General features: G+C 45.9%; 1 protein-coding gene across 6 annotated transcripts in view; it reads left to right on the top strand.

Moving 5' to 3' along the window:
- The window catches only part of LOC100742326, a 268312-nt gene that overhangs the window by 219823 nt on the left and 31948 nt on the right, over positions 1–16541 (top strand). For all 6 annotated transcript variants that reach the window (XM_033324140.1, XM_033324139.1, XM_003494084.4 and 3 more), the window contains 4 exons: positions 2410–2661; positions 8285–8602; positions 12110–12407; positions 12827–12972. In XM_033324140.1, the coding sequence (XP_033180031.1) occupies positions 2410–2661; positions 8285–8602; positions 12110–12407; positions 12827–12972 (1014 nt within the window). The remainder of the gene's footprint in view (positions 1–2409; positions 2662–8284; positions 8603–12109; positions 12408–12826; positions 12973–16541) is intronic.

The raw sequence follows: 16541 nt of genomic DNA, 5'->3' as shown, positions 1-16541 counted from the left end.
AAGGAATATGTCATCGTTCCGATAAAAAAAAAAAAAAAAAAAAAAAAGAAGAGAAGGTAAAGAAGAAGGACTCTACAAAGAACGTCGCCGGATTCGCCCTCCAGAACGCGGCCTATTTTCCTCCGGCTACCGTCCCCTGCCGTTCGTTAGAAAAATTAACTTTCCTGTCCCTTTCCTGTTCCGCCCCCGCTCATTAACTACACATACGCGACCACCAAATAAAAACGTAAGTTGCTGCTGTTCGTCAGCGTTTGCTGGCAGCCGGTTCGTCGGAAAGTTTAAGAGACGGAATTACCGCCAGCGGCTTTAAATTTAATTGACCGCGTGCGCGACCGGATAAAGAAGAATCCGGACTTTGACTTATTCGCCGGACGAAACACGAGATTGCACCTTTTGCCGCCTTATAATTCTCGAATTATATCGCTCGCGTATGACCGATTCGATTAAAATCCTGTTAATCCGTAAATCTGGAGAAAACTTTATCGACCGAGCATTTTTCGATAGGCGAACTCTCAGCGAAGGTGCGGAAATTGGGCAGAAGGGAGAGGCTGATCGAATTCATTTTAATTTCGCTAACGCCACCCTCTTCCGCGATACTCACTCTCTTCGTTCGGGTTTGTCATTCGTGACTGACGAAAATAAAGCGCGACTAATTAATCAGTGGGACATACTTTCGGAAGGGCAAATTAATTATGTCGAAACGACGGTTGGACGCAATTTCGTGGGGCGCGTGGAGCGACGCAGCGGGGTTGGCAGAGGGAGTCGGTCCTAATAACGAATAAATGACAATGAAAATTTGAAAAGCCGGCCTGGCCGGGCCGAGCACACGAACAAAAGGATGATACGAAGCCAACATTCACGCGAGAATAAATAAATAAATGAGCCAACGGGAAAAATAGCGAGGGAAACTTGGAAACGGGGGAAGGACACGGCATTGCACTTTTTCCATTTCCACGCTTTGAAAATTACATCTGTCTACCTTCTTCCTATCAACTTGCCTTCCTTTCTTCTTTCTTCTTCGCTCTTTTCGTTTCCTATCCCCTTTTCTCGACGATAGTTCGCACAGCCGTTCGTGTAAATAAATGTTCCTTTGTTCGAATAATTTTTCTCGCGCACCAGTAGAAGCTTCGTCGCGTCACGTATACGCGCGAAAGGATGCTCGAAATTCTTTTCACTAAATTTCCGCTTATCGTAAAGTAAACGGAAAACGAACGGACGAAATAGCCGAAAGTCGCTATTCGAATCACGTTGATAGAAACTTACGATGTGACTGTTGAAAATACAATCCGATGCCGTCATAAACTAAAGACGAAACGCGAGCGGATTCGAAGATAAACGACGTGAAAGCCAGGAGAGAAGACGCTGAAACGATCGTTGACAACGATTTGATGATTTTTAACCCTCGCGGATAATTTTTGCCAAGGAAAAGCTTTCCCTACACCATTTCCCGTTTCGCTTCCTCGATGAACGTGTGCCATGTTACGCATGGCCGATCGAAACAACTGATTCGCGCTCGGTGAATAACAAAGTGTCTGGTACGACTGTCCGAGAGAAGCAGATTTATTATCTAAACGTTGTCAGAGGAAAAAAAGGCGGTGGCCGTTCTACTTTTCACAAACTATGGCAACACCTGCGCGTGGAAAAGTTGTCCGAGTCGCAACGCCCAGCGTCTCGCCACTTTTCCAGCCGAAGAGAAAGAAATCGCGGAGAATATCCTTGGTTAAAGTTACTACCGCCTATGAACTTCCTACTCGAGAAGATTCGTCATCGTCTGCTTACCTCGTGCACCTCCCGCGCCATTTGCCCTTCCCACGAGGCCCGACTTCCTGTCAACCTCGGCCTGTACATGGAAAAAACTTATAGCTGTTCGACGAAAGTTAATGCATCCTAGTGTGCGTGTGTCACATTCGTGTGCCACGGTAAGACGTTGCTTCGAATCGTTGCGCAACTGCACGAACGATAATTTATAGATAGTTACGAATTGCACGACAAGACGTGGCTCCTTAGTCAGAGTATACGATACCGGAATGCCGGAGAATACGAATGACAAAATATTTCTGGAAGGAATAACTCTGTATTTGCAAGAAAACCTAACTTGACGTCCATCTCCTTTTTCAAGCTGAATTATTTATATCAACGTAATGTAAAACCGTGTACGTAAGAGTTTATAAATGCTCCTCGCTGTCTACTATTATTCATTCAGATAATGAGTATTCGTGTATAGATAAGTCGATTCAATTGGCAGGAGTACGATTAATCGGTCACTAATCGACGATGTAAGTGCAATTTCGAAATAAGCGATAGGATCGAAAATTCTTCGTGAATACTATTACTTTCCTACATGAACGTGGATGAATCTAGCTCCCTAATATTAGATTGAAATTGAAACGTTCCCATCGATTGTTTCAGCTTACTGTCACAGCAGAAATTCATTGTCATCACTGTGCTCATACATCACGGGAGATGCCCTGCTCTATTCGATGTTCCGGGAGGAGGCTACACCTGTGCCGTGCCCTTTTCGAGGACCCATGACCTTCTCCTATAACCGCGGTCACGGAACTTGCTCGGTACCCGTCAGCAACGTCGACACCTGCACCGACGATAGTAGATTGTTGTTCAGATACCAGGCGTGTCCCGATATATCTGCTTCCGAGAGCGCAGGTGAGCTTTTTTTCATAAGATTTCTCTATCTTAAAATACCTCGTTTCGCTCGTTTACCTATTTATATTATTATCATTATTATTGTACTTCATTTATGGGCCGATGCACAGTATATGTAAGAAAAGAAAGACGCGCGAGAAAGCGAAAAAATACGCAAATCGTACCGGGTTTCTATTTGACATTGAAAATTTGCACAAGGTATTTTCGGTGAAGAAGATAGTTTCACCGAACAAGTGGAAGTGGTCAACGAAACGATTAGCAGAGTTAACAAACCGGTAAATCAGATCGAGAACATTAAGTAACAACTTATGGATTCGTTACAGTTTTAACGACTTATTATATCCTTGTTTGAATCTTTTATTCGCAGGGAATCATATAAGATGGGGTGTACAAATTGAGCGCTGTGCCATTAAAATGTAGAATATTTCGGAAAATGGAGTTAACAGTTTAGCCTGTGAACGGTACATTCGTTATAGTTCTAACGGCGATTTCGGAATTGAACCACATTACGACTCACGGTTAATCTTTTCCACTGTATCGATGGATTCGTGGGAATCGAATGAGCCCTCGACAATATTCGTGTTAGATATAATAAACGTTAGAGATGAATAGCAAATGACTCGGAGGGTTAACGACGTTTATAGTCCTACCCCGTTCGAAATCGTCACACTTAAGAAACCATAATTTGGGGAGCACGTTCGGCGACAGACACTCCAAACTTTCGACAAAGTCTCCTCCAGGCCGTACGCTCGATTAATGGTTCAAAGGGTCAGGGGTCGGGCGACGATTAGATGTGATTTTCGTCCGTGCATTCGTTAGTCGCGGCCCGACACGAGGGAGAGCTCGATTTCCGGAGGAGGGAGCGAACGTTTGCCATTAGACGCACATCCGATAAGGGGTTTGCCGAGCTAACGATTTCTGTGGTGGAAAATTAAACGGAAGGACGGCCAGGAAAAACGATAAGTCGCCGCCATGTCGAACCTGTCACGTCCCTCTTATCGGAGATGGCTGCAGAACGATTCGGAAACCACGACGTTTACGCGTCGTCCTTGATATATTAATGCTTTAAGAACGCTCCTGATTCGAAGGAAAATATACTTGCGATTGGAAAAAATACTTGCGAATATTTCGAAACAACGAAACGCAGAGAAAAGAAAAATACGGAGACAAGAGAAGGAGAATAATCTATAAAATACTGTAAGTAATTTTCGTGTTAAAGCACCATCGGTCGAAGAAGCTATTTCTCGAAATACGAAAATACAGGATATTCTGAACAAAATGCCTCTTATGAAGGAACCTGTACGTCGTTGGAGCAGAACGAGGTACAGGGCTAAATGGCTGAACGAGCTGAGAATCATCGCTTTCCCTTCCTAACGAAGGTCCCCGCTCGCAAAACCACCGACTCGTTTTGCTCCGTTTGGACTTCGTTAAACTTCCGCGGTGGATTGAACGCAGCAGGAGTTCTCGATCGAGAGGCAGCCGCGAACAGTTTCCCTATTTTCGAAGGGCTTTCGTCGTTTTTGCGGTTCAAGTACCGCGCAATCTTAACGGACGAACGTACGAACCAAGTAACAAAGAAGAGAAGTTTCACAGCTCGCTGTCTTTCTCAGCAGTGGGCCAAAAAGTTTGCCAGTGACACGGCTGCGAACTGTCGATGATTCGATGTTCCGATTTTCTCGTGACGATTCGAGCAGTCGTTGAAACGACGAGTCTAAACGAAATTCTACGAATCATTGGAATCTTTTGTCCATACGCGTATAATACTCTGGAAAAACATGGAAGAACAACGATGTACGAGTAACAGGAGCGTATTTTGCAAAATGCGATCGCGACACTGCACAAAGCGTAGGGTATCGCGTATCGATTTAACTTTGGAAAATTCGGCGCGTGATCGACTGCGTCGCAGCTGCCAGAGGAAGATTCGTCTCGTCGGTTACAACCGACCGAAATTGTTTTTATTTTGATGGACATTTTAGCAGAAAACGCTTCACCATGGCGTATCGCTGTTAAATCGAATTAACCCCTGATGCGAAACACACAGGCAAACATATAAAAAAAAGCACGGTAAACAACGTAGAACAAGCGAGCGTGGCGTTGCTCTTTTAGGTGCATCTCGCTCGCGTGATCTTTGTATTGACACGTTCGATGCCCGTACGCGTATCGGACGTACCCCTAATCGTAAACAACGAAAGGAATCGTTTTTACCAAATTACGTCAAAACTACGACGTGCGTATAACAAGCCCTAGTGACCTCAAAGGCGATCGATTGTTGTGGTAATTAATAAGATCGACTGGATAGCCGAACCGGCCGAATAGGAACCCGTTCACGTGCACTTAAATGGTGCGTAATGTAATTTCACGAAATTGTTCGCGTAATATCCCGGCTTTGAGCGCGATGATTTGCTGGGGAGAGCCAAATGCCTCGCTGGCTATAACCCTGGCCCGATATTAAATCGAACGCGCATCCGGGAAAGGAGAGAAGTAAACTGTGCGTCGATGCCGCTTAATCCCTTTGTGGAGTGTTAGCCGATGCGAATTCAGCATAATTCAAACTTAATTAAGTCACGTTCGTCCCAAAGCGAGTGAGAAATCCAGCCTGATGGTCCGTGGTGAATGAAACCGCGGAATTTATTTAAAGCCGATCGATTTGCTGCCTCTGTCGCGACAAGAAATTTTCTAACGGTCGATATTTCCCCTGTTTTATTTGTAAAACTGCGCGAGCCTCGAGTAGATACGTCGCGTCAAATCAACGAGATAAATAAATAAGTGGCGCATACGATACAATATGGTACGTAAGATGGCGTAGAAAAACGTGTAGCGGCTTTAAACCTTGCCTCGTAGAACGAGCGGAATTTTTTCTTTTTACTATGCTATGATTCTCGCGTTTGCATATAGCGGTGCAAAGTGCACCGAAACTGTTTTTTCATAGAGCACCGTATCGCTCGAGTACACTGAAAAATGTAGCTTTATATACCCCGTGCAACGTAGTTTCGGACAGTACTTAGCAGCGTCGAAGAACATTATACGTTTTTTCGTATTACGTCGCGCCAAAAGCGTTTAAGCGATCCTCTCTTTTAACGTACACGCACGCACACGCACACACGCACACACGAGATAGTTGCTCCTGATGAATTACCATTTTAGATTTACGATTCGATAAACGGAAGAACATGAGAAAGCGTATAAAATCAAAACAACGTTCCTAGTGATTACCGCGATACAGATGAAACAATATATCATCCGGTGAATACAGTATATCAAGTGAAAAGTCGCATAAAAACGTCGAAACGAAGCGTGAAAAACATTAATCAAAGAGGCGAGAGCTTAGTTCAAATGAATTGTAGAAAGTCACACAGTGAATCTACCTACGACTCCCCCGTGCGATTTCGCTTTTACACCCTGACGCGGATTAACCTTTATCACGGTTTAATTCTATTCTCCCTACGATCACGCCACTTGCTGTTTTATTTTCCTACATATCTTAAATCCATTCTAGCGCAGCCGGTGTTTTTTTTCTCTTTTTTAATATATAGCACGGCGTAGAATACCATCGAAGCAAATCCTGAACGAAATCGGAAACGGAATAACGAATCATAAACATGTAGAAACCACGGTAAAGGGAAGCTCGATTGCCAGCATTTACTCTTCTACGGATAACATATCACGTTTGATCGATATCGAAATCGACGGAATCCCCAATCGACGGAAAAAAGGACAAATATGTGAAAAAAGACTGAAGATCCGATGATCGATGCGACGAATAAAAACAGGCGGGGTGTACATCGGAGACCGAGATTTCCGTGTAGAAGAGGATAAGGTAAGGTGTGTAGCCAGCTGTTGGAGAGGCGTAGAAGGCGAGCAAGGTTAGCAAAGAAGGATCGTCGACGCGAAGAAACCAACAATTATCGGTTCGGTGTGGCGAAAACGCGACTTTCAAGAGGTCACGGCTAAAGAACAGGATTTTATCGGCGCATCTGCTCGACTGGCATCTTCTTCCTCTCTCCTTAACCGGCGTCTATGCGACGAGGTTTTCCAGAGAGAAGCAGCCAGCCAAGATCTCATAGACGCGTATCTAAATCACATCTCGCGGAAGAGTCGGCTACCACTTTTTCCTGACGTTTCTTTCTCCTGCCCCCTCCTCCACGCCGGTGCAACCCCTCGGTTCTCGGCCCTTTATCCCCATCCCCGGCCATTCCTCTTTCGCTACGCTCCCCTTTTCCTCTTCCTTCGTACTTTTTCTTCTTGCCTTATTTCTCTTCGTTCTCTTCCTCCACAGCCGGCTTCCTTTTTTGATCCCTGATCCTTCGGGGCGAGGACGCCGCGAGCAATTTGCGAGGATTCGAACGAAAAAGCTCGTTCCCCCGGTGGCGGTCCTCGCTCTTTTGCTCGTCAGCCGGTCCAGATTCCGGCGCATACGGCTCAGTCTCGTTTCCACGAGTTCCCGCGTCGAATTTGATCCCCGCCGATAGATGCAGAGATCTGGCGCGAATCCTGCCGCCTTTCCGCGTCTAGCAGCCTCCGCAGCTCGTCAGCACGAACCCTCTGGCGAAAATTACTCGCTGCTCGTCGTGATGAACGGCGGATCGTTTTTCTCGGATTAGACTCGAGCTTTGCAACGCTGCCGCCGGATGAGAACAGTGCCGGTGGACCGCCCTAAGTAACGCGGGGCTGCTTTTAAACCAAAGTGAAGGAATAGTCACTCGATAAGAGGTGCTTGAAGCGAAGCTTTCTCTACAGATATTAAATAAGAGAGTAGCGCGTCGCAGATTACGACGTTAACAATAGTAGTACTCAGAAGGAAACGTTATAGAATTTAGAAATCAAAGGATTTATAGGAATAAGCTTCGGGTTAAAAATTGTATTTATTGGAGGAGAAATAAAGAGCTATAGGTTTTACATTGAAAAGCGCAAAAGTTTATTACAATGAATTTATGGCATGTTTCGAAGAATTTGATTTGCATATGATTGGTTTCGAGATAGCTTTTGTTGGTTTAATCAAATCACTGGACAATGGAATTACATACCTTGTTATTGGGCTTCTGTGGGATTAAAACTCACTTAACGTTAGTATTAATTCTCTGCAAATTGAACGATACGTTCGGCCAATAGTTGGTATACAAGTAGTACGAGAGTGCTACACGAGCGTGTATCGCTCGTTCGAACGTAACTTTTATCGTGGAATATCCTATAAATTACAGCGGGTCCGGGGAAAACGTTGAACATATTGGGGAAATATTCGTCGGTTCTCCATCAGCCGGCAAAATTTTATGAAAACAGACGCGTAACTCGTTAGGCACTCGCCTTACCGAATCGAAATTCATTCTCGTGATTCGTGTCGGAAATAAAAGACACGATGATATACCTTTGCCGGTCCAACGTACGATCCTTCGCGAATCTCCAATTTCATCGATATCCTAGGTGAAAAGCTGTTCCACGGACGATTCCGAACTGAGAGCTAGCGGGAAAAAAAACGAATGCTTACGAAATCGTGTCGAACGAAATTTCATCGTACGAAGAACAAAATCGCAGACTGCGAAACGACGGGTGACACGCGACCGATCGCGTCTACGCCCCCGTCGGTCGTCCATATTTACGATGAAATCGGTTATTTTGGCCGTTTCAGTGGAGGAACTGGAATGCCTGGCCACCTGGAAGGAGGGCAGCAGCCGTTACCTGGTGGGCCGTTTACATCACGGACACGCGTCCAGTAACGAAGATCGATATCGATGCTTCGTCTACGAGAAGGCCGGCCAGACAGTGCAGAGTAATCTACACAGAGCTGCCATGGGCATAGGAGCCATGGATCACGATGTCGGTTTACAGAGTGGACCGGTGCCCGAGGGTGCGGCCGAGATCTACCGGGTGGCACAGAGCGGTGACGCCACTTGCAACGGTCTGTTCAGCCCTATGGAAGGATCTCGAACCATGACGCTCATGAAAGGTACGTGGCTTTCTGAATACAATTGATTTTCAAGAGAGAGAGAGGGAGAGAGAGAGAGATCTTTCCTTCGAATAAATCGTCTCGAGCAAATTTAGCTGCACGATAAAATAGATTTCTTTAGGTAATTCGTCTTTGAGTATTTGGAGAAGAAGAAGCGTTCGTTACAGATGGTGTTTACTTCCGTAAAAGAATTACACGAAGAAGCGTATTTTCCCAAGTTGTATTCAGAGTTTAACGATTAGGTTAAATTTGGCGTCAAGGCAAACGAGTATGGCGGGAATAAGGTCAGGTTACGAAATACGCGAGAAAGCTCGGGAGAAAAGAAGGAAAACCTGTATCGTCGGAGGAATCACGGTCTGAAAAATTTAGCTCTCTCGCAGTGTCATTAACGGGTCGTGTCAAAATGGCGGATCCATAGCGCGAAGAAGGAATATTTACACGCTACTCCACTTCCTCGGTACGGTCCTCTCTTTTCTTTGGCCCTCGCGCGAGCGCGCGCCACCGAACTTTTCCTCTTTCTTTTTCTCTCTCTTTTTTCTCTCTTTTTTCTTCGGCTTGCACTTTCTTCTTCGAGAGTTTGCTAGCCCGTATCTTACTGCGTACAGTTTCACGGCAAACTTCGTTAACGGATTTCACTTGAGTAGATTTGTAGAGTCTTTCGCTTTAAGCGGCGCCCCGCAGCCTCGTCGCGGCATGGGCGCGCCACTTTCTTTCCCGAATCGTTTTTAGTCGAGCGAGAGTCGCCGACACGCGGATGAAACTGTCGGTCGAAGAAATGGCGAAGGTAGATGCCGGCAAACGGTCAAGACAAGGGGTTTGCTCGGATCCAAGCGCGCCACACAGCGTCGGTTCGCTGCTTGCAAGCGCCCGTGTCGTTAATATCTCAATTCTTCTTGTGGAAACGGCACCGGAGAAATAGGAAGGGAGCGACGCCAAGAAACAGCCCGGGAAATGGATTAACATTAAATCTTTTCCTCTCTTTCTTCTTTCTGCTCGGTTTCCCTCGTGGCTGTTCTCTCTCTCTCTCTCTCTCTCTTCTCAACCCTATTCCTTTTCCTTTTCGACCTGCTTCTCTCCCTATTCCTCTCTCTCTCTCTCTTCCTCTTTATCTATCCGTCGTTGAGTACCTCTAACTGCAGCCACAGGCCGGCTCGAAAGTTTGTTCAATTAGCCTGGACTCTTCCGCAGAGTCAATACCCCGGGAAAATTACTCGGCTGCGTTTTCATAACTGCTCGAAACGTGCGGTTTAACCAGCGAAAGGGAACTTAGCCGAGGCCGTAGACCAAGTCCGAGACAGGGAGAAATGTCTTGAAACATGGAGGAGAAGAGCCTCCGAACCGTGTTCCGTGCCACGAGGCCCTTCCCGAATAGGCAATTACGTCGGCGAACCTGCTCGTTAATCGAACGGACGTGCTCCGAAATTTCCGGTGGTAAGCTACGTTCGATAATATTTGGACAGCATCGACTGGACAAATAAAATCACCTGATCGGTGTGCTGTCACGCGAGACAACCATATCCCTTCTCTGATTTCATATTGTTCTAACCTAATGGAATTAGAGGAAATTCGAAAGAGGCGCAACAACCGCCAGTTATACGTGGAAACTTTCAACGTACCGATTAACGGCCAGATTTCCGAGATTTTACAAACTGTAATTACTGATTTCGTTAAAAGTTGGAAGGGAGTGAAGTTAGTTGCGAGCTCGGCGCGTCACTCCGCTTCATTATCGACGAGCTGGAACTTGCACGTAGCTCGGAACATAAATATTAGAAATCAATCGCGACATCGGCGGATCTCTTTCAACGTTCTGGGCTGAATCGTTTGCAGTCAGCCCGATACGAGGGAGTTACAAATTCAACTTTCCGTCAGATTTTTATCGGTGTCGTTAAAATGCAGATTGGCAATACACGACGGGGAACGGGAAAAATAACGGAAAGGGTCGACGCGGCGGGGGATGCTGGGGTGAAAAAGGTACGTGCGAAATCGAAGAGAGAGAGAGACGGATTCACGGAGAGTGAAAGAGAAGCGAGGAGGAAAAAGACGGCGCGCGGCTTGATACCACGAAAAGATAAAGGGCGACAGCAAGTAAAACAAGGGAAATGCCATTCGATTTTTACGATCACGGAATTTGTATCTCGCTCGTCCGCGTCGTGGACTTATCGAGGGAGCCGCTGAATTATTTCCATTCTTTTCCAGGCTGTGCAACAATGCTTTTACGTGCCATAAAACTGCCCGAACGTACACTCTGTCAATCCTCCATTCGCCAACCTTACCCCACGCTTCTTTCCTTATCATACTATTCCTTCGGTATTTCTCCTTTGAACTTGCCCCGTCTCTTTCTTCGTGTATCCCCATCTTCCTCCCATTTTCCCATCCTTTTTCCCCTATACTTTTTATATATCGTGCCTTTTACCCTTCCGTCGTTACAGCCCGGCTACTCTCTTTTTTTCCCTTCTTCGTGTCCCATTCTCCGGCATCCCTTTCTCCGTGCTTCGCCATGTTCTCTCTTTGTCTCTTCCTATCCTGCTTCATCCCTGCCTCTCTTCCGTTCTGCTTGCTCCTTTTTCATCTATCTACCGGCCTATAGACCGCGTTCCTCTTCTTCCTTTTTCTCGATGCTCGTGCTCGCTCCCTCTTTGTTATCCATTTTCCTGCGTCAACCTTTTCCCCTCTACCCAACACCGTCGAAGTGGCTCCTTCTCACGTCCGGATTTTACACCCCCGAGCCAGAAGTGGAACACGTTGGGAAGTTTCTGGAGAGAGAGAGAGAGAGAGAGAGAGAGGGAGAAAGGGGGGAGGGTAGCTCTAGTGGACTGGCGAGATACTCGAACGATTCTGTTTCGCTATCGAATACCTGCGTCGACGTTTTACCGGCTGTCGTTTCGTAACGTCGAGGACTTTATGAGCCAGTGTGGGCTGACTGCGAAATTTTCGGAGATCGCCTCGTCCCGATCGTCTCTTTCGTTCTTCTTCGTCGATCTCTTCTTATTTCCGCTCGCTTAATTCTCTCGATCTCATTGAAATGGTCGACGATTCTCCTCGATCGATGCGAGAATGCGAATGTCTGGATCAAACTACGGAAACGTTCGTCCAAAGAGTACGGGAGTGCGTCTCGCCGGGTGAACATTATCGCGATAATTCCGTTCTTACGGCTATTAGACTTCGTCTCCCGACGGCGTTCGGCGCGCGACCATCGACGACTACGGTCGAATAGAATTAAAGCGACGATTCCAAGGTCGAGTCGATTACGCTCAAGGTCTGGCGTGGGCCCGCGCCACTCTCAAATATTCCATCGAGTCGGCGGAAACGAACCGTTTAAGCGACGCGGATAAAAACGAGAGGCAAACGAACGAACAGACGGATATCGCAAAGTCCGTATTCTAAATACGTTTTAAAACGAAAGGAGCTGTTCCGTTTAACGCCGGTAGCGAAGTTGAAAGAGCGGGAGGGCAACTCGTGGCAACAGTCCAATCAGCATTAAATAAATTGGTTTCCGTACGCTTTCAGTCTCGCCACCCGGCCAGTGCCGATTTCCCAATTGGTTAACCGGCCACTCTAGCGGCGGACTGACCTGGCACACCCTCGACCTGACCAGATCTTACACGTTCCATCCTCGGAACGCTTCCCTGCACGTAACCAGATCGAATAGCAGTTCCTCGAGATTCGAAAACGGTCCCCTAGACGGACAGTACGTTCCGGGTCAAGAAGATCAGGACGTAAAGATCTTATGCAACAGCATCAAACAGTCTAGCGCTGCTCAAGCGATGACGATGACTATGTTGGTCGCGCATTTCACCGTCGGTTGGTGAGTATAACCGCTTTCGATCGCTAGCATAAGGTTTGCCTATTCTTGCATGTTTGTTTTGTCGTTTGTACGCCACGAGCGGTTAAAAAAAGAAAAAAGAAAAGAAAATTGTCATCTTTCTGTAAAGGAAAAAGAAAAAGGAGAAAGCTAAGGACGCGAACGATAAAAAGGGAAAAAGTTCGTAGTCTCCGAATGCAGGAACGGAAAGAAAAAGAAAAAAAAGGGCAAAGAACTCTGCCGATAAAAGGAAAAAAGAGTACAGTGTTTTGAGGAACGGGTTGCGCCGGACGCGCGCTACAATCGCGGTACCATTGTCAGAGTAAACAGTCGTGTTATTGTTCGCGTGGCGAAACGTTTTACCAGTCTTTTACAGGGCAAAGGAATGTGCGGTTTTTATTCGGTATTCTTCCTGTTTTCAGTCGGAGCGGTTTCATGTGCATGACGTTCTACCGAAGGGACGGTCACGTGATAGAAGTGCAAACCGGAAGCGCCGTTTCAAGGCCGGAAGAAGCTTGCAGCACGCCCCATTTTCAACAGCACAACATACCCTTCCTCACTTTAGTCAGTAAGTACAATAGCGTTGTCTCGATATCGTTCTTTTATCCCGTTGATCCGTTTCGAATTCCGGTCTGACCACGTCTGTTCTTTTCTACTTAGAGAGCGCTATCGTCCTTTGCGATCGCTCTATGCTTCATCAGCGATTTGAATTATGTCAATGACTTTTTACGAGAATAACCGATTCGTTATCGGCAATACATGGAAGTGGGAGGTTGTATCTTATAGATTGTGAAAAAGTACGTTGCTCGAAACAATTACGGTGACAGGCCCTATCTGTCTAAACTCCATTTACTGGAACGAAATCTTGGCGATTGAATCCAGTTATCCGAATGCGAACTTCTGTTATACGAGAACGAAAAATCGTAGAAAATGGGAAAAGTCGTCTGAAGTGCAGTTATATGATCTGTTTGTAGTTCGACGAGTACGATCGATCAAAATGGAACATCGCTAACCAGTCTCGCGATTTTGTCAGTCACTTTGATTTTGATGGCTGCTCCTTACGTTTGCATCATTGCCGTTTCGTTTTGATCATTGCCTTAAAAACGATCAGTTTCGTTCGAATAACACGACAATATACGTATATGACTTGCTCGTCTCTGTTCATTTTGTTCGTGCGATAAAGGCATTCGTGGCAACTTTAGTTGCTCCTTATTGTTTCGAACAGTGTAATTACGATTCGTAATTGTGAAACGTAAAAGGCGATCGTCGAATACAGTTTCTCTCGGCTTGAGTCGTCGTTATGTCGTTTTGCTGCGGTGCCGTGACGGTAATATCGGGCTCTAGCGAGAGGCAAAAGTTCGATCGCTCTCGAAAGAGTAGGTTGCCCGGTTACGCTCGATTTGCGTGACCCTTGAATTTTATTAGCTCCGTAGAAGAGGGGCAGAGTCCGAAAAGAGAGAAATATCAAGCAAGAAAAAAAGAATGTTGGCTGCCGGAAACTGCCTCCAATGCCGATAAACCCCGGAGAACTCGAGCTACGTGGAAAAGTTTCTGGTAGTGCGCGGCAGAGGATTTAGTGCGGCTACATTGTTGCCCCGGTTGGAAAAGCAGGCCGGTGGTGTGAGGCTTGACCGATACCTTTTGCAATTTTCGATCGTTTTAGATCGAGAATGTTTCTACGTTTTATTGGCAGAAGGAGCCACGTAGCGATGGAATTAACTCGATGCCTTTCGAACAACTCGCAACCGAATCTGAGAAGCTTTCTGAAAAAGGGCTCGCGCAGTTTGTTTTCCAGTCAAATAGCCCAATTATTACGAAATTCTTATTTGCTTTCCTATGCGTAGAAAAAAGAAACAATGTTCTTTAAGAGATTCCGTATTTATCAATTGAAACACGACGAATATTTACAAATCTACCAGGTATGTATATATGAAACCGCAATTTTTGTACACCATACTCGAAGCTCCACGATTATTGTTCTATACATACATGTCTAGTAATTCGTGATATCGTGTAACGATCATAGTACCATTTTGTATTTGTTGTCAGACTCAACGATTTTGTAATTTTTCATATGTATACATTCAAAATCCACTATTTTATAAAATGCTACGATTATATGGTTTTCGTTCGGTCGTTGTTCGAGGACATTGGTAAAAGTTAAGAGCTCGGTTGATCGAACGAAAAGGAGAAAATGCGGAAGGAGAAATAGGGCGGCGGTAGCCTCGGCGATTTGTCAAAATCCCATGAACGACTTCTAAGTTATATACCTATCGTTTGGTCGGAACGGCTACCTCTAGTTCCTTCGACCGATCGGAATGTAGGCGAGTGTGAGCGTACTTCGACACATACGGTAACACGACGATGTATAGCAGTCAGTGCACGCGTGTATGGCTATGTTATGCAACGGGTGGTAAACGAATCTTCCTGGAGAAATTCAATTTTGTAGGGAGCTGGCGAAGCGCGTCACGAAAATCGTTGAAACCGCACAAATATTTTGTTTCATCGTTCCGACGATGGTTCGTGTGGTTTGGTTTGGTGGCTCTGTTTGCCGATCACCTCTTTCTTCATTTGTTTTTTGTTTCTGCATTTGTTGCCAGTTCGAGGTGTATCGTGACCGCAGGCCGGGAGTTATTCTTTTTTAATCGAACCGTTGCGGTTTCGCCCTTTTGATTCTCGTGTCAAAAGCGCTTTATCCGTCGATCTTTTTGCATTGTAAAAACGTGTCAGGATCTTCATTGATCTGTAAGTACGTCGCGCAACGTGTTCCACGAACGATGTTCGAATTTGGGAAATTCCCTCTTTAAAATTCATAAATCGGCCGTTGATAAATTACCGTAACGAATAAACGACGCGAAGATATTTTGCGCGAGCCATCCGAAAATCGGTACAATAAACAACAGGAGAATTCTTTTTCCTGCGTACAATGTGTCTTAACTATTCTCCGGTACACTTCTGTATCGCTTTCTATTTTCTCTCGTTCGATATCCTGATGAAAACTTTTCGTTTCCTACAGATCCGCATCTGCTGTCCTGTGAAATATTCTTTGAAAATTTTCAAAGAAAATATCCCACGTAGCCGGTTCATTCGCGTAGCTTCCCATCTACAAGTGCAGCTGATACGAATGCAAGCTGCGATATACGTCTGGTTGGTCACAACGAAATATCCTAGCCCTGCGACGATCCACCTTTTCGAACTAGCTTCCCTTATCCCAACACCTTCTTCGTCCTACACCTTTCTCTCTTATTTTCGTTCGTAGTCTCCTCTTCGCCGCAACTTACACATCTTCGGGGAACGCTCGGTTCCCGAGGGTCGGGTTTGTAATCCCGTGGGAGTTATTGGATTCGGTTTGATGCAGTATTCGTTCGCTCTACCTCCCTATTCGATCTCCTCGCCTTCCTCTAACGTCTGGCCAGCTTCGATTCCGAAAGCACGCTTCCGATTCTTTTCTTTCTTTCTTTTTTTTTTTTTCTTTTCTTTTTAACGAGATCCGTGTTACTAAAGCTAATTAATCGCAAAGTCCCACGATTGCATCACGAACGGCATATTACTCGGCTTCGAAGCGCGTATTGGGAACTGCTTCCTCCGATGTAACTCGGCGGTAGGATAAGACGAATTCGTGGAAACCGGTGAAAATTCAAAAACCGACGGTTCGCAGTCAAAGTCGTTTCGTCGCGGTTTTACGGCGCTGTCAGATGATAAAATTATAATCGTGCGAAAATTGAAGAGAAAGTTTGCGGCCGGGTTCGAATCGATCAAGCGGAATCCAAGTTTCAACTTGTACGAAGGATCAAGAAGTTTCGCCAAGTAATTCGCCGGAGTTTCTGTCCAGAGACTGCGGACCGACCAAAAATTCGTTGCCCGTAACCGCGTCCGTGGGTAGGCGTAGCGCGCGATAGATCATTCGTTTCACAGGGAAAATGCTTTCCCAGAACTGTTCCCGTTCCTCCCCCTGTAGCCATAAGCTATACAATATCCGCCGGTGCAATAAAGTGGACCATCCACCAACCATCCATCTTTTTTCGTAGCTCGCAAGCTTCCTTTCGCTTTCTTCCTCCTTCGCCCGCTGTTCCACCTCTCTTCTTTCTCTCTTTCTTCGGCTCGTTTTCCTCCTCGACCAAAGTTTTATGAGCAGCC

The sequence above is a fragment of the Bombus impatiens genome, unplaced genomic scaffold (genome assembly GCF_000188095.3).
Source record: "Bombus impatiens unplaced genomic scaffold, BIMP_2.2 scf_1506, whole genome shotgun sequence".
Taxonomy (NCBI): Eukaryota; Metazoa; Arthropoda; class Insecta; order Hymenoptera; family Apidae; genus Bombus; species Bombus impatiens.
This window is presented reverse-complemented; position numbering and strand designations above follow the sequence as displayed.